The 23,796-nt window shown below is 39.2% G+C and overlaps 1 protein-coding gene across 1 annotated transcript in view; it reads right to left on the bottom strand.

Moving 5' to 3' along the window:
• The window catches only part of LOC124789365 (VPS35 endosomal protein-sorting factor-like), a 105,509-nt gene that overhangs the window by 67,882 nt on the left and 13,831 nt on the right, over positions 1 to 23,796 (bottom strand). Inside the window, exons 2-5 of the mRNA XM_047256692.1 lie at positions 11,175 to 11,271; positions 6,765 to 6,941; positions 4,523 to 4,676; positions 4,226 to 4,428 (exon numbers count right to left, since the gene is read on the bottom strand). Of these exons, the coding sequence (XP_047112648.1) occupies positions 4,226 to 4,428; positions 4,523 to 4,676; positions 6,765 to 6,941; positions 11,175 to 11,271 (631 nt within the window). The remainder of the gene's footprint in view (positions 1 to 4,225; positions 4,429 to 4,522; positions 4,677 to 6,764; positions 6,942 to 11,174; positions 11,272 to 23,796) is intronic.

The raw sequence follows: 23,796 nt of genomic DNA, 5'->3' as shown, positions 1-23,796 counted from the left end.
AAGACGGCCAACGGTGTGCGGGACCGTAGCCCAGCTTCATGGAGACGGTTGCGAATGGTCCTCGCCGATACCCCAGGAGCAACAGTGTCCCTAATTTGCTGGGAAGTGGCGGAGTGGTCCCCTACGGCACTGCGTAGGATCCTACGGTCTTGGCGTGCATCCGTGCGTCGCTGCGGTCCGGTCCCAGGTCGACGGGCACGTGCACCTTCCGCCGACCACTGGCAACAAAATCGATGTACTGTGGAGACCTCACGCCCCACGTGTTGAGCAATTCGGCGGTACGTCCACCCGGCCTCCCGCATGCCTACTATACGCCCTCGCTCAAAGTCCGTCAACTGCACATACGGTTCACGTCCACGCTGTCGCGGCATGCTACCAGTGTTAAAGACTGCGATGGAGCTCCGTATGCCACGGCAAACTGGCTGACACTGACGGCGGCGGTGCACAAATGCTGCGCAGCTAGCGCCATTCGACGGCCAACACCGCGGTTCCTGGTGTGTCCGCTGTGCCGTGCGTGTGATCATTGCTTGTACAGCCCTCTCGCAGTGTCCGGAGCAAGTATGGTTGGTCTGACACACCGGTGTCAATGTGTTCTTTTTTCCATTTCCAGGAGTGTATTATGTACTCACTCACATCTATAAAGAATTTCTGAATACCCTATATGTACTGGGTATTTGCAGTTGTAGTTTGTCCTTTACCAACCCAAGCATATCTTCTTTTTTTCTGGTGGTCAACAGGTGGCCCCAATCTTGTTTTTTTATGAGGAATCTCGCAATTTTAGCTGGTGGTGGCCCAACATGGGGGATAAAAGTGAGTCTCTCTCCCTCTTTCTCTCACTCTTCTTGTTGTGTCATTTTTTTTTCTCCAGTGCATATCTAATCTGTGCTTCACTGCACCCATTTTAGTGAAACACATTTCTGATAATAGAGTAAAAACAGTCTTGATCACAATGAAATATTGATTTGGAATGGTTACCAGTTTTGGTCAGAATGTAATCATCATGAATATCTTCAGACCATTTATACCATGACAGTAAATGAAGCAGGTATTGTGACTCCACAAACTTCAGCTGCTTAAAATATTTCAGCTACACCACTGTTTTCTCCATGAGAAACATTCACAAAAATCAGCTGGGAGGCTATCTTTGTCACTAATGACATGTGCCCTGTCTACTAGAGTCGTCAGGTAGAGAATGAAGAAACGAAACTCATCTGTATCCCCTGTGTTAGGCCTACCCCCAGTGATAATTGTAAGTAATGTCAGAAAAAATATCAAGACCCTCTTTTGACCACCACAAAAAATGAATGATATGCTTGATTAGGTACAGGACAAATTACAACAGCAAATACCTGGTCTATACAGCATACCTTGCGAATGTGGCTGCCGGTGCACTGGACAAACACAGCACTGCATCTCACAATGCTACATGGGAATCAGCAGTGGCAGAACATAGGCTCAACAAGGGATATACGTTCGAATTTGAGAAAACAAAAATGTTGTGCTGAGTTATTGGCTTTTGGGAGGGCATCACCAAAGAATCAATTGAGATAAGGCTGCATAACAATCTTGTCAACATGGATGAGGGCTACCAGCTAAGTTTGGCATGGACTCCTGTACTAACAGCTACACACCAAGAATGCAACCAGCAGTTGGCATTTCATGACTCTGGGCCAGACTAAATGGACTGAGAGTCAAATGACACTCTGTGCCCTGCACATGGGGGAAGTGGTGGGGAGAGACAGCTACCACTCAGGGATGTATGTAGGGCACCTGTACAATCTCGGCGCTTTGCCAGAAGACGATGAGAGTGACACTCATTGAAACATCATGAAATTAAAACACAACCCCCTGAATGGGAGACCATGAAGATTCCATCAACAGAATACAATGGGAAAATCTACATTCACATATATGGCTTGCTTTCTTGACAACACTCCTCTGATTGGATCCTCTTTCATAAACAAGTAAGTTTAAGTGTGCACACTAAATTAATGTATATATCTCGATATTTTAAGTTATAGATGTTTTCCTGTTTATGGTTACAAATCAAGGTGCCAACAATGGTGATAATGATCATTAGAGACTGCATACTACTTTAGTTTCAACACGTATAAAGGAAGGAGATGTCCATGGCTTTACCAAATGAATAAACTCAGATTCAGATGGAGTAATTTAGGAAAATCATTGCCCCATATATGAAATGTTATATCAGAAAGTTCTCACAGGATCAAAGCCATTCTGAAATTACAGAAATCTTGACTGAAGCATAACACATTACAGGAACTTACAGAAATGGATTTAATGTTTGATGCAGCAGGATGTTGAGACAGAAAGGTGAATGAATGTACAGAGAAAACTTTTGCTGTAGGCATCTTCCTAATTTATCGCCACAGATGTAAATGCATGAGGGTTATTCAGTGCACGGAGAACTGATTCTTGACAAAGAATAATCTGTACAGTAGAATTTGAAGAGATTTTATTGGGTCATGTTCACATGGACTTTTTTCTTTTGGGATTTATGAAGTCATTTGTGTAATACTGCAGTAGAAACTGGAGGGCAACAGTTTTGCAGTGTCTCATTGTGCAACAGACAACAGAAAAAATTAGTGTATCATTGTAACGCTGTCATGGAGACTGGCACATCAATTTGAATAGACATTACCAGCTTAAGCTGTTACTAGACAATTTGTTTATCTAAATAAAAAAATTAATTAGCCTATACATTTTCAACAATTTTATGATCCTCTATCATCCGCAAAGTGTTAACCCTTAAGGCTTGGGACAGTCTTAGTCACATAATAACTGTTACACTTCAGTACTGGTGCATACAATCATATTGTCATTAAATAAGTGGTAGCAAAGAAACAGTAGCTCAGTAGTGTAATGAGAAAGGCATTAGTTTTTTGCAGACCAGCAACCATTCTACCAATTACGTAAATTGTCCAGTTGGAGCCTTTTTAAGCATGCTCTATAGAATGGTAAATGCACAATTTCAATCTTGTTCTTAAGATGCTCTGAAGAAGGAGAATGTTGCAGATCCATGGTTGCAATCATGTATGTTTTTACTCTTTTCCCTCTTGACGGCGTCAACAAGTAGTCATAATGAATATGTCAATCTTCCTACACTCAACTAAACTTGTTACGAAGAATGAAATAGTTTATAGCTTTACACACTTTCCTTCCAAACTATAACTTTACATTTAATCATAACAAATAACAAGTCACCTTTAAATTAGCTTCTTGTCACTGTCAATAATGTTTTCTCATCAATGAAACTAGCCATGTATTTTGTGACCAACCTTACTCAACCTTTAAATTCAGTGAATGGTTTACATGCTATTTATTCTATATTCTTATGACTTCTGGACTGCATTATTACAATTTTTCCTCTGGGGTTTCATAAAGTCATTTGTGTATGAAACAGCAGCAGAAACTGGAGGGCAACAGGGGGCTGTCTCTCCTTGTGCAACAGACAACAGCAAAATTTAGTGCACCACTGTAACACAGTCATGGAGACTAGCAGTGATCAGTCTGAATAGACATTACCAGCTTAAGCTTTTGTTAAATAAGTGGTATCAAAGAAATAGCAGCTCAATAGTGCAATGAGAGAGACATCAGCTTTTAGCAAGGCAGCAAACCTTCTGCCAATTATGTAAAGTGTCCAGTTGTAGCCTTTTTAAGTGTACACTAGGGAATGGTAAAAGCACAGCTTTAATTATTGTTATTAACATGCTCTGCGGAGGAAGAATGTTGCAGATCCATCTTTGGAGTGATATCTCTTTTTACTCTTTTAAAATAAGTAATCTTAATGAATATGTCACTCTTCCGAAACTGAACTGTAACATACAGAAGGAATGAAACACACATGTCCAAAAGAACAGACACCAAGAATTTATATAAAAGATTCCACACCACAACTTTACATTCATGCAAAACATACTATTAGTCAGTTTCAAATTAGCTTCTTATTCCTGTCAATAAAGTTCTTCCATAAATGAATCTAGCCATGTGTTTTGTGACCAGCCTTACTCACTTTTTCAATTCTATATTGTTATAACTTTTGGTCTGTGACATTCAGAGGGATGGCATAATAATTTTCTGATATTGCAGTACTTATAACCTACTAATGCAGTTCAAAATTAAGTACATATTCTCTCAACTTCTGTGCAATAATCAGCAGTTTTACTATTTAGGCATCAGATAATCATAAGCTTCTCCCACCTACCTGAATTGCAATTTTGAGTGCCTTTACACGTTGGTCAGTGTGCCATGCCTGTACCAGTTCTTGATTGAGCTGCTCTATGCGATTAGTATACTCATGCTGAGACAGATCCAGCATTTGCCTAACAGAGCCTTCTTCAAAGTCATCAAGCTGTTCAAGCCTGTTCTTAACCTTGTCCACAACAGAACTTTGTGCTTTTACAACAACTGCAACATAAAATTAGCTGCTGTCGAATTCACTGATTACAAATTAATTTTTGAGAGCTACATTAATAATATGTTTGACTAAGATTTACAATACCTTTCTCTCCACCAGATAAAAAGCTTGTCATAATTGACAGTTTTTCTGATGTAGTAAATTTACTCAAAATGGCTGATTTCCGAGAAGACCATGGCTCTATATTGTCCTGAGGAGCATCCTTTGCCTTTTTCTGTCCTGATGGTTTAATTTCCCACTGAACATTAAATAATCATTTTACAATTATCTGAGGCAAATTCATTTCTTCTTACACATGAGAGAAACAGTTTATAAAATAGTACCTGTCTAAAAACAAGTAAAAGTGTTATCATGAATCAGGCTAAATTATATTATATTGTGGAACTGAAAAAGAATCCCTAGTTCCTAGTTGACAGAGTATGTAGAAGTGATAGAGATGGTAAGATTACAAGCAAAACAAAAAAATAAAAACACCTTCAATGTCTACATTCTGTTAAATGATTCCTTTTATTCATGTTACTGTTGGTTCTACTCTGGCTGCATCAGTTTCAGCAACTGCTAATAAGTTATTCTTCCTCTTCTTACCTTCACTTCTGTATTTTAAAATATAATTATTTATTGCTGAATATTATTTTTTGTGAAATTGTAAATGTACCTGTACCAGTACCAGTACTTACTAATCAAATCAAGCGAGATGTTGAAGTTGACAAAAATAAAATAAAAATAATAAAACTATATTATGCTGATGTCAGTTCACTTAGGCTTGACACCTTCTTTTAATTAAATCGACAATGTTACAGACTTGTCTTCTTCCACTGGAATTTTTATTTTACACACAATATGAAAATCTCCCTGATACCAAATTTTCATAGTGAAACAAGCTTAGAACAATTACCGGTATCTCAATGACTTCAAATTTAATCTACCACAATTTGTGTATACCTACTATTTACAAACACTCTATTTCTTTCAGCAAGTACAGGATATAATAACATTTTATCATGTGCCTCCTGAATAGCTTCGCTGATCTTTTTTTGTCTCCTAAAATTGAGACTGATTTATGGAAGCTCTTGAAATATTTGGTCCATTCACAAGGGAACATCACAAACTTGGCCTTAATTTTAAGGAGAAGAAGGCACACCTGCAAGAAATCAGCCCTTCCCTCTCTTTTGCTAATCAGAAGAATCTGAATCTGAAAGTTAGCATTTCTGACAGCTCTTCCGTGTACATATCACTGTGATGTCACATAGTAAGATCTTTTTTTTAATATTTATTCATTAACAGAGTTTCTTATTTATCAACATTACACCATAAAAATTTGAAAAAGAGTTGGTCATTACCATCCCCTTAATAACAAAATGAGTTCAACCATATTTGCTTCAATTTTAGTGTTCTGACACTTGCTCAAGAAGCATGTAACAGCAGACAATAGTTTTTAAAATGGTATGTGAAGCTCTGTGAACTGTGAATTAATGCAATCACTATTGGGGTTAACTGCTCCTTCACGTCCTGCTATGCCTACAATCTCAGAATTTACTGAGAGGTCATCTATTTGATGATGGGAAATTTGCGAATAAGGTTCTTTTTGATGATTAAGTGGTTTATACTTACCTCCAGCATTGAAATAATGTTAATTATCTATTATTTAGAAAGGAAATAATGTAGCTTAGCATTTAATGTTTCATTGCCGAGATCATTAGATATGGAGCACAAGCTTAGCTTGAACAAGAATAGAAAAAATATCAGATGTGGTGATGTTGAAGGCATTCACCTGACGTGATTGTCTAAAAATTACAGGATTTAAATCTCTCTCTTCCACAATGTAACTCTAATGTTCTAACTACTGTACCAAATTTTACAAATGGTTCAAATGGCTCTAAGCACTATGAGACTTAACATCTGAGGTCATCAGTCCCCTAGACTTCGAACTATTTAAACCTAACTAACCTAAGGACATCACACACATCCATGCCCGAGGCAGGATTTGAACCTGTGATCGTAGCAGCAGCGTGGTTCCGGACTGAAGCACCTAGAACCGCTTGGCCACAGTGGTTGGCCCACATTTTACAGCCTTTTTACATTCAAAAACAGACCAACTTATGTGTTGATAAGTCTCTTTATGAATTCATTGAGGGGACAAAAACAAAAATTAAAATAGAAAAATGCATTACAAAATATATCCTTCTTAAACAGTTTAAATAGTGTCTGAAACTCTTTAACTAATGAGTGATTCAGGTTGCCATTTAAGGAAGTATTACGTTACTCAGAAAAATTTAAATCAGTTATTGCACAATAGATGAAGGGTCATTGGACAGCCCTTACATACCATGTCTGCTGCCATTTTTGATAAGGGATCCATCTCTTGCTTAGCAAACTGGCTGAGGGGATCACTGCCATCCAAGGCAACTCCCAGAGGATCCTGTGTAGGCGTTGGTGTTGAAGATCCTGTGCTGCTTGCTGTGCTACCACCCAGAGTCCGACGGGCTATACGACTCTCAGTCATCTAGACACAAACAAACAAACAATAAATATAACTGAAAGCTAAAAACTAAACAGTCAGTGACGTGTACATACTACAATACAGTTAAAATGTAATATGGACAAGACAGAAAAACAAGTAATCAGTCAAGAAGAAGCAATAACAACAAACATCTTTCCTTTCATTCATTCTGGTCCTTCAAAAGAATTGCATAAAAAATAGAAGTACTGTGGTGGGTGGTGTTTTTATAATGGGGTTTCCAATCATATTGTGCAGAAACAGCTCTGAACATGCACCTTTGCATGAAAGTACAGAAATAAAATGCATTATTTATACCCTCTCAATACATAAAATAAAATGTAAAGGATTTCAGAATCTTAAAAAACTGTATAAAATATGGACATCAGTGTATGAGATCCCAATGGAATCTTCATGGGGGCAGGGATGAATGGCATTGTCACTTGTAGGTTATGTTTCTTTTGTGTGCATGAGAGGTCTATTTTTCATAATCATGACAGAGAAAATCAAAAACCACACAATCAAAAACAATTGCATGTAGCAGACAGATCCATAAGAAACTAGCAATTACTATCCAATAATCAAACTTGATTCTTCTTTCTGATAGAGGAGAGTGTTTCTCCCTCGCCCTCCTCTATCAACTGTACGGTACAACCCATCTAATGGACATATTTGGCAGCAGAACACTATGTCACTGCTGTTCGAGACACACTTAACTACAAAGTCTGCCCTTAAGTTCCTTAACTTTATGTGACATCATGAAGGCTGCAACTGCAAGCTGATGCCTGCTTGATGGGTTATATTACCATACAGTTACTTGAAAATGACCATACAGCTGAAACTATGCAGCAGTGAATGCAAAACAAAGGGATATTTTAATCCAACCAATTGCAGTCAGTGTGCCAGAATGGAACCATTCAGAGACAAAGATTCTCTTCTAACATATGGTGGTCTCTATGAATTAAAACTTAAAAGCTGTTATCTATGTAATGTTCCAGACGCTTTTTACTGACATCCTGTGACAACATTACACATGGATTACATGCATTTACCATACGGATGTCAATGACATTTTTAAGTACATTTGAAAAGCATCTAATGTCTCTTAACAATCACACTGAAATGTAGATTAGACTAGATTCCATTTTCGTTCCATAGACGCAAAAATGAGATGATTCTTGTTGGTGTGGAACAAGTCAGAAAGTATACTACAAAAAAACATTAAACATAAAACATTGAAGAACGATAGTTGGACACACACAAACTTTGGACTCCCAGGATAAGGACAGGCATGTTATAATGCCAAACATTGACCTGTAAGTCAGGATTTTATAAAAATTCCTAAAGCACTACTTTATCATTCCACCCTACAGCACAAGATTCAATATGCAGCAAAGTTGTGGGTTATGAACCAACGTCAATGAGATGTCAGTGGAGAGACAAAAGCCACAGCCTTGACATTGAGCTCAATTGTAGTCCAAAGCAGCAGCTGATAATGAGGTATTTTGCTTGGTGATTGTAAAGCCTTGGTGAAAGGAGCTACATTTGAATGTCTCAGTGTCTGGACATGATTACAAGATCAGTCCACAATAATGCTCAAGTGTCTTTGCTCTTTCAACATAGATAGGAAGCTACAGCTGCATCTGAAAAAGTCTCTGAAATATCTTGCCCTTGGTTACAGAGAAGCAATGCTGCAATCTTTGTGTTATTTAGTATGAGTAGTTAAGAATCTCTGCCTGGCAATACACATATTCCAGGCTGGATTGCAACTTCCTGCCATTATTTATCACTTAGTATTGATGAGTTCTACAAGATTCTAGGGTTTTCTCCTTAAGTAAAAATTTGTATGATTAATGAAAATTGGATTATGCGTAAAGAGAGACCCTTTTTCCACTATGTAGGCAGTTTTGCTCCATTTCCTTGCACTGTGTTTAAATAATAAATGGGATTTAATTATTAACTGTAAGCTTTCAATTATAAGTTTGTTCTCATATTCCATACATAATTCATGTGGCATCTGACAATATTGCCTTTCCAGTACAAACACGTATAACCTAAGCATAAACATCACCTGCTGCAGCAAAATGATAAAACTCACCTCCATATATGAGGATGATTCAAATAGAAAGAGTAATTGGGGCAAAGTACTGCATGAGCAAGTCTGAGCAGGATGGTGGCATGGAGATTTGAAGGTTGGCATGTTAGAGAGAGGGCAACAGCTTCATCTGCTGCTAGTCTCTGTTTTGGTGTCACTACAGCCATGAGTGAACAAGAAATTGCTTTGTCTGCTATGCAACAGTTTATCATAAAGTTTTTAACCTGTGAAATTGGGGAGTGGGTCAACCCCTTTGCTATTTTAACTTGTTTGAAGGCACATTTTGAGGACGCTACATTGTCCCAGAACCAACTGATTACTTGGCCAGACAATTTACGAGTGGCTGAGAAAGGGTAGAAAACGAAGGTCATGCTTGATACACAAGGTCACATTTTACATCTCAGCCATCCAAGAGCTTTTCGAATCTGGTCACTGGTGCACTGTTGAAGAAATCGCAGCAGAAGCTGGTATCAGCACTGAGAGTGTTTATACCATTCATAGTGAACAGCTTGGCTTTAGAAAAATTAGTGGTCAGTGGGTTCCGAAGTTCTTAATGGAACAGCAGAAACAGGTCAGGTGATAGATCTGTGAGGGGCTTCTGAATCAATTCCAGCAAAAAGGGGAGGATTTTTTGAAGTGTATTATCATGTGTGATGAGACACGGGTCTATCATTACACTCCATAATCCAAAATGGCAAGTAAGGAGCAGCAAAGAAAGGATGAAGCCTGCCCTGTGAAGGCCAAAGCCTTTTTTTTTTTTTTTTTTACTACAGAGGAATGTTCCTTAATGATTTTCTACCCAATTGATGATGATGAATGCAGCTTACTATCAGTTGTTAACATCAGCAAAAGACACCTACCGAAACAAAAGATGAGAAATGTGCATTAGAGATGTCATACTTCTCCATGAAAATGTTAAGCCTCACACTGCGAATTTGAAATGGGGAAAAATCAATAAGGGAAAAAAATTTGAGGATGTGCACTGGCTCAACCTTCCTCCTTTGAGTCCAGATCTGCCCCCAAGATCCCAACTATATTTTCTTTGCATCCATGAAAGAATCACTTTGGGAGCAAGAATACAAAAACAATGATGACATCAAGGATCATGTGTGGAACTGGTTGATGTGGCGCCCTCAAACTTTTTATGAACAAGGAATGTTCAAGCTTCCAAATCGCTGGGAAAAGTGTGTAGCATGCAGGGGGCCATGTAGAGAAAAACTGAAAGTTTCAGTTGTGTAAATGATTAATAAATATACATATAAAAAGAATTGCCATTTCGATTTGAATAACTTCATAGAAATACTGTCTCATGGGATTTATAGTTAATAATGGCTGCATATAATATCAGAAGATGAGAATAAAGTAAAAACTCTCACTTCCGAGTTTGATCTTTTCATTATCATCCTGGAAGAATGGTAGCCTACAGTAACATCCATATTCAATAAATTTCTATAAGAAAAGGCATCAACTTAATAACGAGCGACTTAAGGCACCCATTCACAGCCTGACTGGTCCACTGACCTGTCAGTCAATCTGCTCACCAACCTGTTCAGCTGTGTGTGGATATTGGCGACTGCTTGGCGGACTCTTCCTGCTGCATGGATGGATTATGGGCTTGCAGGTAGCAGATGGGCAAACAGGTAAAGGTCTGCCAGTCAAACAATGTACCCGGATCATGGACTCGACCAAGAACCCACTGCTTACACACACAGGTGAATGGGTGAGGGCAGTCCTGCTCAGTGGACAGGTTGACGGACTCATCCGCCTGTGTATGGGGGCTTTTACTTTGCAAATTAGTCAGAATACTGTTATATCCTTCTAATTCATTGCAAGAGTGGATAGCTGTTTAGTCCCAACAACAATAAGTTAACTAATTTGTGTTATTTGTTGCTTTTTGTTCCAGTATGCAATGAATGATAACTGTAACAATTTCTATATTATAATCTACTTGAATAAAGACTCTCTAATGCATATGCTTTGCATCTACTGTTATCTGTCTGACATATTGCATGGCTTTGTACTGCAGCTTAGAAGATACAATAGGATGCTGAATAAAAGCTAGCAATTTGAACAGAAACAGACAAATGACTAGAAATAAAGAACATGCTTTCCACGGGTATAAAAATTACACTTGATCAACTCACAGTAACAACCAAAGGTTTGAGAGGGTGATCCATCACTTCTTCCCAATTACTTTGCAGTTTTTGATATTCTGATGCATAGTCACGTGGTCGAGATGACCTGCAAGACAAGTAATGAACTATTTTAATTTTTATTCAATTGGGCCTCTATGTCAATGATGCTAGGTCACATACTACAGTCTAAGGTATCCACAACTTATAAAAAGGAAAGAAAAATCAAAACAAGAACAAACACTGCACTGTGAAATTGTAGAATGGAAAGAATAAGACCAAAAACAACAACAATAGTTGAAAAACTTACAGCATAAAAATGTACTGGTTTACCAAATCTTAATAATGAAAAACAAAGGGAGAAATGTCTTCCATGGAAAATAAGTATGAACACACCATGTCGTTCATCTGGAACAACCTCCATCTACATATACACTCTGCAAGCCACTGTGCAATGCACAATGCACAGTTCTTTGTACCAATATTGTCAATATCATTTCTTATTCCATTAGCATACTGATCAAAGGGAGACTGTTTGTTTATATGCCTCCTTATGTACTCTTATCTCTTGCCTTATCATTGTGATCCCTATGCAAGACATACAACAACAACAGCAGTGGTCACACATACTTTTTCTTATACAGGTTCTATAAATTTATTCAACAGGCTTTCATAAGAACTACATCAAACTTCCTGGCAGATTAAAACTATGTGCCGGACCGAGACTCGAACTCGGGACCTTCGCCTTTCGCAGGCAAGTGCTCTACCGTCTGAGCTACCCAAGCACAACTCACGACCCTTCCTCACAGCTTCACTTCTGCGAAGTTTGGAAGGTAGGAGACGAGGTACTGGCAGAATTGAAGTAGTTACACAATCTTCATGCCTGACAGAAATGTTAACAGAAGTCAGTCTGGTTGCAGGCCTAGCTGGTCACTCATGTCACCTGCTCTGTCAGCGTTCAATTACTTTGTGTGGGGAGCCCTCAAGTTTAAGGTGTATCGCAACAACCCTCATAGTCTTCATGAACTGCAGCTGAACATTTTGGATGAGACTGTAGCAATTTCAGCAGTCCAGCATCGATCTGTCTTCAGCAACTTGCTGACCAAGGCCCAAAAGTGCCAAGAGATAAATGATGGCCACTTTCAACATATGCTAATGTCAGGTTAGAACTATACATCCTTTCCTCTGCTGCATTTCTTTGTACCCTGGAACTCTGTTCTCTTGACCACTATTATTTGCCCAACCCTGTAAATGTATTACATTTTCCTTGAATCCTTCCAACAAATCTATGTATATCATTTGCCTCCCCTAATAGTGATTTTAACTCATAGTTGCAGTTCATATTGCTCCTTATTATTAGCCCTAAATACTTACGTGATGTGATGTGCTTCAGATGTTCATTATTAATCTTGTAATCAGATGCTGTTGAGCCCCTTCTCTTTGTTACAGGCATTATCTTATGTCCATGTATATTTAAAGAGAGCTGCCACTCATTATGTTAAGTGGATATTTTTTACAAGTATTTCTGCATTTCTTATGACTGACCATAACTGCCCAACAATAATACTCACCTTTAGGCAACAGAATTGTTCATGAACAACGTTACAGTGCTGCTGATTCCATCTGACAAACTATTTATGTATGTTATGAACACTAACTGTTCCATTAATTTCCTTGGTGGACCACTGATTTACTTTCGTATCTTTAGATCATTCGCTATGTAACATAACATAGTACATTCTGTCAGTCAAATATTTGTTGAGCCAATCAGATATCTGTGAGGATACCCCACAGTATTAGTGGATGATGTATAGTATCAGACACCTTTTACAAATCTAGTGTCCAGCTGCATCTTTTGTCTGTAAAATTTTGCAAATGACAAAAGCAAGCTGTGGTTCAGATGAGCAGCTTTTCCTGAATCTGCACTGATTCTTTGTGAGAAGATCATACTCTTCCAGGAAAGTGATGATGTTTAAGTGTAGAATATGCTCTAGGATCTTGCAACAAATGGACATCAGCGATAGTGGTCTGTAATTCTGTGCATTGTATCTTACATACTTTTTATACACAGGAATGACCTACACTCTTATCCAGTCATGCAGGCTATTCACTGGGCAAGGAATTCTTGACAAATATGAGCTATGAAAGGGGCCAATTCTGCAGTGTATTCAATGTCAAATCTAAATAGAATTCCTTAGGATCTGGTGTTATCGAGTTTAGACTCTGTTGGAATTTCTCTCTGACTGATGTATTTAAATCTTATGGTTGGTAAAAAGGTTCAGTTATTAATCTAAGTGAACCAACCACAGTTACTCTCACCCATATTAGTTTGCAGTGGGATTCATTTTGGACTTCACTAGACTTATGTTTTTGCTTGTTGCTATACACACCTCTCCTCCTGGAGACATTAACCTACCCTTCCGATACAGGTTCTCGTGTGCCCAAAATTTTTCTTAATCTCTACTTCAGGTTTCAATTAACTATTAACTCCTAATATAGTGTGAGGGAAACCACTTTCTGGGTGAAGTATGCGCTCTGTAATTTTGCTGGCAGTTAAAAATATTTTAACAGTCTAAGCCTCCAGACATTTGATCCAGCTTGTTGGAATAATTGCTTTATATGACACTACATTTCTACTCGGAGGTCTTGGAGTTCTGTGTAATCGAAAAATCCCACAAATCCAACCTGAACATACTCCATGACTTGAGTGGCTGTTTCTGACATATCCAGCGTAACTTTACAAGTCTCCATTGTGTAGCATAGGTTAAGAAATCTACAGCTATCTCCTCACAGAACTGACAAAGCTTCTTGTTTAGACTCTTAACCAGGCAGCACATCATAGAGCCCCAATCAGTCCTCAGAATGTCATTAACAACTGACTGCTGTGCAGAGATTTTGTGAGTGAGAGTAGCTGGCTTCAACATGTCTGCCAGTCTTCAGAAAGAACTGAGAATAGTCAGATGATGGCCAGCTGACAGTGGCACTAATAGTGAATTCAGAGCTCTGGCAAATACAAAAAACAAGTATAGAAATTAAAAAGCACTACAAATGTACAAAAACTATTTCTGCTGCTGCTGCTACCACATGGAAACACATATGCATTTTGGGAAAACCATGAAAAATGCCAAATTAGCATGTGGGGAACAAGTACGTAAACCTGTATCCCCTTCACATGAAAAGTTTTTGTATTTTTCCATGCATTTTAGTGACTGTGATGAAGCCAATATGCAAAACTAAAAAATGAACACAATTTACAGTTGTGAAGCATGATAGATATAAAGTTCCAAGGTTTGATCCCAGTTGGCCAAAGAACTTCTTTCATCTCAGGTGATGATTTGTGAGAAATGCCGCATTTCATCGCGGTTCAGAGTCCACATTATACTAAGGTGGTCCTATAAATGGCCAGGCCAGGAACATCAGTTTAAAGGTAGAGCAAGACAAGGGCAAATCACCTACAACAGGACAATGCCATGTAAAGAACTGAAGTGCTCAAACCAACCATCAGCTTGAGGACAACTTTACCCTAGCTTTCAACAATAGAAACTCTTGGTCAGAATATCAACAAAATAGGGAAAAGAATAGATTGTCACTCATCATAAAGATGACTCGTTGAGTTGCAGACAGACATGGAAAAAACTGTTACACATTAGCTCTCGGAGAAAGCCTTCTTCAGAAAAGAAAACTTGCACACTTTCATTCACACAAGCAAGCACACCTAACACATGTATGACTGCCGTCTCTGGCAGCTCAGACCAGAATGCAATTGTCACCTTGAATGAAAGCAGCAATGTGGGGGGAGTGGGCAAGGGGCAGTGATACCAGGGTACAGGTTGGGGGGGGGGGGGGGGAAATGCTGTCTGGTGGAGCATACAGGTACTAGATGGAGACATGACAAGAATGCCACCAGGCACAGCATTGGGAGTCTGTGGGGAAGGGGGATGGGAGCAGGGGAGGGGTATGGAACGCATAGTGGAAAATAAGAATAGCAGGGAAGGGCAAAGATAGGTGGGTGCATTGGCAGAGGGCAGCACACAATGAGGGTGAGATGATGTCAATAGGGAGGAGGTGATAGGACAAAGGGGGCAGAAACTGTTGGATGGAGGATGTGGGGAGAGTAGGTTACTGTAGTTTGAGGACGGAATAATTTCAGGAGAGGAGAATGTGTTATAAGGATAACTCCCAATTGTGCAGTTCAAAAGAGCTGGTGATGGAAGAGAGGATACAGAAGGCTCGTGTTATGAAGCAGCCACTGAAATTGAGTGTGTTGTGCTCAGCTGCCTGTTGTGCCACTGGGTGGTCAACTATGTTCTTGAAAACAGTCAGGCAAGGCCATTCATCCTGGTAGACAGTTGGTTGGTAGTCATACAAACATAAAAGGCTGTACAGTGTTTGCCACAGAGTTCATACATGACATTCACACTATTGATTTGGAGCTTTGGGCATCTTGAGTCACCACATAATTTTATTTATTATTTTCTCTCTTCAGTAAAGAGTGTACTCCACCAACTTCAAACTACTAAGTGGGCCCCTGAGTTATCTGCAGTGATGAACTGCTGTGTACTTTACAACCAGCCTTACCATGTGTGCAACAAGTAGCTTGGGCTTTGCATGAACACACCATATGGTAGCTTGTACAGTAACTATACTGATGTATAAATAATTGTGGGCCATCACTTTTTATGGTTGAAACATACCTTGTACTATAAATGTAAATCCTTACTTTGAAGTGAATAAAATTAGTCTTGATAAGCTAGTTGTCAATGGAAATGTGTTGAAATTAAGGGTTTAGGCAGGCTCTCTAACATTCCAGTGTTTCCCTTCAAGTTCTTCTGTACTTCTGTAACATTCTCCGGCTCCCACTAAGGCTGCAAAAGCTTAACATGTTATCCTAATATATTACAACATTACTTTAACTACAGTTGATTTGGATTATTGAAGTAGCCTGGTAACCACTGAGTTGCTTCTCTCTCCTCAGGCATTATGAGATGCCATTATGGAGAGTTTTAGATTTTAGGGTGCCAGCTAACCTCTCTAAGTCTTTGTGCTTGTATAAGTAATTATATGTGCTAGATATTTATGATGAATGTCACTTTTTTAGATGGAGTACCTCAGGCTACCAGAAATAAGTCATATTAAACTGACTGCACGAAAAACACAATACCAATAAATGATGAGTAATCATTGTGTAATTTTGTATTTAATCAATGCGAAGCACTTAAAACAATTTTTTGAGACAGGGTATGTTATTGGCATTTCTTTGTGAGCAAACAATGAAGTGTTGATTGTTTATTCCATTAGCCTCAATTGCTTCCTGCATAACCTGGAAAACACATAACTGAATATGAGCAAATAATGTTTTCCTGCTCTTGTAGTGTTTGCTGTTGTACCCTGAATTTTTCCCCTTTCAATCATGTATGTCTGTAGGATCTTTGTGTGATTGTTGTTATCAGCTTTCTGGAGTCAACATGCTGTTGAAAGCCCTGACCAAGTTGCGAAAGCCATTGCTTTGGTGGAAGATGGCCGCAGCATGCATTACGTTGCAGAAATGTTGAGGACTACACCTTCCATGATTTCCAGAACTGTATAAAGGTACAGGGAAACTGGAGGCTTTGCAAAGAGACCTGGAACAGGCCCAAGAAGAACAACATTGGATAGAGATGACTGATTCTTACAATTTCAAATTTTCTGCAGCCATCACACCACTGCTACTGAGGCACGAAATTGACTCCACAATGTCTGAGGGGTCAATGTTTGTGAGAGAACCATTTGAAGAAGACTGGAAGAAGCCAATCTTCAGCTCAGAAGACCTGCTACAGGTCCAGAGCTCTCCAGAGAGAACTGCACAGTTCGACTACATTTCGCAAGGGAACATCTTGGCTGGACAGTACGATGGGCTCAAGTGTCGTTCACTGACGAGTCACGATTTGGCCTCCGATCACCTGATGGAAGAGAAACGGCCTGGAGAAGGTGACGGGAAAGATATTCCCCTTGCACAGTCTCATCTAGGACACTTTTTCTGAGTAGTTCTGTAATGGTGTGGACAGGAATCAATACAGCTGCAAGGACGGATCTGGTCTTTGTGGAGCATCAGAGCCTTACCGCACATCAGTATGTGAAGGAAATCCTTCTGGAGCATGTTGCGCATTTTTCTTCATTTATTGGTGATGATTTTACACTAATGCACGACAATGCACACCTACATGCTGCAAGAACTGTGCAAGAGTTCGTGGATGAAACAGGGATTCATGTTATGGGTCGGCCTGCTTGAAGCCCTGATTTGAATCCTATCGAGCATGTTTAGGACCGGCTGGGGAGCAGAGCCCATCAGTACTATCTAGAGGCCCTACAGGACTTACAGAATGCCCTCTTGGAAGAATGGGATATGATTCATCAACCAGACATTACCGCTTTAATTAGGAGCATGCCTGAAAGGTTGAATGCTATCAGTGAAGCAAGAAGCGGCAGTACACCTTTTGAAGATGTGAACAGAGGTTTCTGAGGTGTGTGAAGTAAAGTGTGAAGTGTATAACATCAAAACAGACATGCATGACCTTTATGTGCTTTCTCAAAATTTCCTTGAAGTGTGCATCTCTGGCTTAATTTGTTAAATTTTTTATAATCATTTTTCTTTTTTAATTGCTGAACACTTAGATTGGACCGAACCACAATATTCCATCATAAGGTAGTGGATTAGTATCATAAAAGTGTCCTAAATTTAAAATAAATTTCAGTTTTTGTAAGAAATTGAAGTGTTTTGTGTCAGTCAGTATATTAGTTTGCTAGCAACTAATAATATTCAACACGTGACAACTTACATTTTGAAATGCAAGACAGCAGGTGTGAGATGGAGCACTCTAGAAGAGTATGCAATCCTTCAGCAGTGCTCACTGTGTGATTTTTGTGAGTAATCATATTTCCCCACCTATGTCAGCTTGTTTGAAATTGGATGCTGAATTTTTCTGAAGAGTGGATAAATGAAGAGTTCTAAAAATACAAATGTGGATCGGGGCACTGATATAAACTGAGCAGACACAAGGGTAACAATATACACTACAGTAGCTGCTGTGGGTAGTGCACATAAATCACCTAATAATAATAATAATAATAATAATAATTTGTACATGATGGCACCATGCAAGCTGATTCCATGCAATGACTATGTCTGGAATCAGGACATCATATTTACCATGATGAAGGATATTATATGCTATCCTGAAATGCAACAGGTTAGTTGGCTTGTATTCATTGTTTTGAGAGCAAGACCAAGTACACATCAATAAAATAAGAAAACGCAGCACTATTTATGAAAAAAAAAGTTTAAGGTAACACCATATGTCATCAAAGCGATGTTCACAGTTTTCTGGAGCCATGAAAACACACTTTTTACTGTACTGCAGCCTCAAGGGCAAGTTACAAATGCCAACTCTTACTATAATATTATCATGAAATTTCAGTCACTCAACAGAAGTAATGAGTATTCCTCCCAAATATTTGATGCTCTTATAAGAGAACATACATCCTTATGCTATCCGCAATACAACTAAGACAATGTGAAATTTCATACACGAAGTTATCAAATATTCAATGCCCAGCCACAAACCTGATCCAAATGACTTCCAAATTAATTGGTAATCTCAGTCTTTCCCAGTGCCATAATTTTAAAAAGAGGAATACATTGCTCAGTAACATTAGGAGCCCTAAGAATTTTGTATTCCATGAATTCAAAGATTTGTGAAATACAGCAAAAGACACCAATATGCTGGGGATTATGCTGACAAATGGAGAAATTTTTAAAATTAGTATTCTTATTTGAGTTTTATATCTATCTAGAATTTCAGAATCAGTGTCCACTGTTCAGAAACTGTCACCTGCACCCAGATTCAAACCGTAAACTTTGCCTTTCACAGACAAGGATTACAAACTGAACTATCCTGGCACAACTCATAATTCAAATTTACTCATCCAAATCTGTCCATAAGGCAATGACCACAAAAGACAAGGTTCCAAGTTCAAGTCCTGTTCCAGCACACATATGACACTTATTACTGATTCATCCTTCTCAAAAGAGTCTGCATTCCTTTTGATTACAACAAATTTCTTCTGAAATTAGTCAGCATTTCACATACCCCACTGGAAATCTCTGATTAATATCACAGGCTCCATTTCAGCTCTACAAAATATGGTAGTTATGTGAATGATGGTTCCACAAATCTGAGTGTGACCAGTACAACTGAGATATTGTAGGTGCATCAGATATTGCATACTAATTAGGCTTCATCCAAAAGATCATCTGAAACAGCAACTCACTGTGCTCCAATATATAGTTTAAGTAATTTGCGATTGATAAACCCTTGGCTGCAAGGAGCCACAGTGTAGCCTTCTAAGTGCAGCACATCTTAACCCCAATTAGCATGAATAAACTCCTTGTGAATGAAAATGGAAATAGATGGCTACCCTCCCTTATTTCCATGTTGTATGATTCTTAAGAATTCTGGAAATCTCCAGTTTACTTAGTAGCAAGGAAAACAATACTAGAAATGAAACTCACATAACCCACTGGATTTCTAAGACTTATAATAGTTTTAATAATTTAAGTTCTGGTTAGTTAAAACTTTTAAATAAGCTACGATTTGTTGTGAAAGTTGATGCGATTTGACACGAAAGTTGAAACTTAATCCTCCAATCCCCTATTAACATAACTTTAGCACCAATAGTTATTTGTGGCATACAGTTGTCAGTGTAAAGGATAAGCAGGTATTCGGGAAATCATCAAGAAGTAACGAGACATTAGTGGTTCATCTCTGATGAACTTTATATCTTAATAAAAATAACAAGGCATGTAATTAATCAAAGTTTCTTGAGTGACACTAGTCTTTTGCATACATTTGTCTGAGAAACTAAGAGGGACAGAAAGAGGAATGTAATAGCATAGAGTAAATGAATATTGCTACAAGCTGCGGTGCATGCAGTGTGGCGTACTGGTTACTGTTGCTAGCTGATGTGCTACTGGTCACCAGTTCAAATCTAATCATTGGCAATTATTTTTTGTTTGGAGTTTATCGTTTCTGGAAGGTTCTTGAAATATCTATGTTTTTCATGTTTTAATATTCCAGAATATTCGATGTTTGTATAAATAGCTGCACTCTGAGTCTAGGAGGTAAGTTTTGTTATGGCTGTACATTGATATCAGTGATAAATGTGCTTTTAATACTAAACATTTAACTTCACTGACAACCCTGTATTCGGATTTGGACTTATTGTGATTAAGACAAAGACACTGTTTGGTAGAGATGCCTGTTCCTTCAAAACAACTACATCACTGTCATTCCAATTAGTAACATAAGAAACATTGTGAACATGGACAGAAATCAAAATACCAGCAGTACACCATTCCTAAGACCTGGATATTCAGGAGACAGGTGGATTCCAAAACAGCATTAGGTCAGTTGCGCATCAGGTATCCATCAGCATTTTCCAGAGACGGTGGTCAGGACCCAACAAAATAGCTGAGGGTATCTGACACAGTTACAAAATACAACAGATAGTATGACATGATGTGTTTGGCAAATGTGTAATTTTGATTGGACAGGACAAAATGTTTTGGCTCTTTGTCACATTGTGAATTCTAACATGACAGAAGCCAACAAAATCTCACACCTGATGAAAAGAGTTGCAGAAGACATAAATCAAGCTCTTCTGGTGAAGGATGTCATGACAACGAGGACTTTATAAAATAGTGCCAATGAATTGAGGAAATAAAAGAGAGAAGAATAAGATGAAAGATGTATGACTGACTGCTGAATGTAGTTCTTATGGCAGTTGTGGAAGATCACCATGAGCTCGCCTCTCTCATACACAGCTAGTAAGGGAAGAGATGCAGCAGTGTATGGCAGCGAGAAATGTTGGACTGAGTACACAAGAGATAACAGCTTTGAATGTCAATTGGAATATAATGTTGAAGGAAAGATGTATCAGTCTTTGGCACTAATCACCGCCACCAGCCGAATGCATCAGGAAGAACAGACTTAGACAACTCAGACTTACACCGGCGCCATCAAACGACAACACAACATCCAACCAATGGGGCTACAACCGACTCCTCCACCAACTACAATGCCCCGCAGAAGAAGAGATATTTACAGGACAGAGGACAATACACCAAAGAGATATTTACAGGACAGAGGACAATACACCACTGTGTTCATTGTAGATGCCTAGATCATGTCCTATGCAACTGCAGAGAAAGAAAGTTTTTGACAACTAATACACCACCAGACATCAGCCATCACAACAGTTCTATTCATGCCAGCCAGCTGCAGTCAACAACAGTTGATCTATGGGATGAAGCCCATCACCATACACTGAATGAAATCACTCCTCAACATCCCATAGCAGTTCCCAGTTGTCCAACAGAGGTACCTGCCAATCGTCCAGCCGCTAACTTCAGGAAACCAAGTGCGACAAATATCTATTGCAGTGAACTCCTCATAGATGGAAATTGTGCGTGGATGACAGTCATAAAAATGTCAAGAAATATCACGACATCATCATCAATGGCTGACATGTTTGGGTGCAAGTTGACTTGGAGGCTTCCTTTTCCCTATCTTATAATCATCGGCTAAAAAAGACTATATTCCTTGGTACAAAAGCAATTAAAATCAGAGCTCCAGATTGACGAAGCTATTCCAACAATCACACATAACAAAGGTTGCTCTGGACAGTTGTCTGCCACTGAAGATATTATTCCATCATTATCAATGAGATGAGTTCCAGTCAGCAATCAATATGTTCAGTTAAAATATGAAGATCTTGTTGATTGCAAGAAGTTACTTAGGTTCACAAAACAAATCTACATGCCAGCAATGATTGAAAACATTGTAGGTGGACACGGAGAACTTTGAATCATTAATTGTGTCAAGAAGCATCTACTCATCCCTAAAGTTATGCACACTGAGTAAGCCCAGCAAGTCCTTGGAGGGTAGCTTGGTGTTGTTAACGAAGAATTAAATACAATGCAGTGGAGGAAGCTAGTATGAACTGCTAATGGGGTCTGGCCTGACCAAGGATTAACATCGCGGGTGACAGCTGTGATCCTTGGAAAGAAAAAAGATAGTATATTGCGTTTCTGCATTGTGTATCAATGACTGAACAAAATCACAAAGAAAAAGTCTATCCACTGCCATGCACTGATGACACCTTAGACCGATTGAAAGGAGCGAAGCATTTATCAACTACGGACATGCAGACGGGATACTGGCAAATTGAGGTTGGTGCGGCTGAGAAAAGACTGCCTTCATAGCTCCTGATGGTCTCTATGATTTCAAAGTTGAGTTGAGCAACGCTCCAGCCACCATCAAACATATGATGGATAACTTGCTTTGACACCTTAAATGGACAACGTGTCTTTGGCATTTGCACGAAATTGTTATTTTTTTTAAATACGTCTGAAAAACAGCTAGCCACCTGACACTGGTACTGGAGTGTGTTCAGCCTGTAGGCCTCTGCCTGAATCTGAAAAAGTGCCTCTTGTCACCCAAGAAATAAAAATCTTGGGGCACCTAGTCAATGGCAATGGAGTTCATTTCGACCTAGAGAAAATACGAGCAGTCACCGATTTTCCGACTCTTCAACACAACTGTGATGTGCAAAGAATTACCAGAATGTGCTCGTACTACCGTTGACTCATAAAGGACTTCTTTAATGAGGCACTTCCATTGCAAGAACTACTGCACGGAGGCCCCAAATTTTCCTGAAACAAGGAGCATACAAGACCTTTCATTGTCCTTAAGGAGGCCCTAACATATTCTCCAGATCTAGCACTGTACAACAAGAATACCAAGAATGATCTTTACACTGATGCTATGGTTTTGGAATAGAGGAGTAGTAGTAGTAGTACAAGATCAACAATGTGCCAAAAAGGTGATAGCTTATGCTTCCAGAGTACTACTCTCCAAGTCCAAGATAAATTACTCCACAACAGAGAAAAGAGTTCCTTGCAGATGTTTGATTCATCAAGTTCCAGCTGTTTTATTTGGCAAACCATTATTGTCATGAGAGACCACCATTCTCCCATCTGGCTGACTAGCCAGATGGATCCGTTGGGTTGACTGACAAGATGGTCATGCAAGTTTCAGCAGTGCAATATCATATAGGTATTCAAAAGTGGATAACAAACATAGGGATGCTAATGGCAGACAATCAACACGACAATGTGACAGAATGACAAGTCCAGAGTGTAAATTAAATCATGAACCTAGATGTAGCAATATGTGAAGCCTAGCAATGCTGCATATGAGGAATTATACATAAATGCTGTCAGAACACCACTGAGGTATGGACCCCAGAGTGGCTCGCTTTATAGCACAGCTGCTGGTAGGCTGGAATGTGGTGTGTGGCCTGTGTCTAGTGCCGAGGTGGTGACAGCAGCACTCGCAAATACTAGGAGCACTGCCTAGCAGCTGCACATTTTCAAACTCGTTGGAGTATGAACTGTCAGAAGGCACCGCCCAGGCAACTGTAGTTGGCACCTACGAAGGTTTTGCTCCAAATAAATGTGTCCAGACTGCTGAACCTGGGCGTATTGCCCAGCATGTCAGACTTGGGGTTCTGAGGGCATGCCAACAGGTGGTGGAGA

This window comes from Schistocerca piceifrons, chromosome 3, assembly GCF_021461385.2.
Source record: "Schistocerca piceifrons isolate TAMUIC-IGC-003096 chromosome 3, iqSchPice1.1, whole genome shotgun sequence".
Taxonomy (NCBI): domain Eukaryota; kingdom Metazoa; phylum Arthropoda; class Insecta; order Orthoptera; family Acrididae; genus Schistocerca; species Schistocerca piceifrons.
The sequence above is the reverse complement of the archived record's forward strand: the minus strand, read 5'-3'. Positions and strand labels throughout refer to the sequence as shown.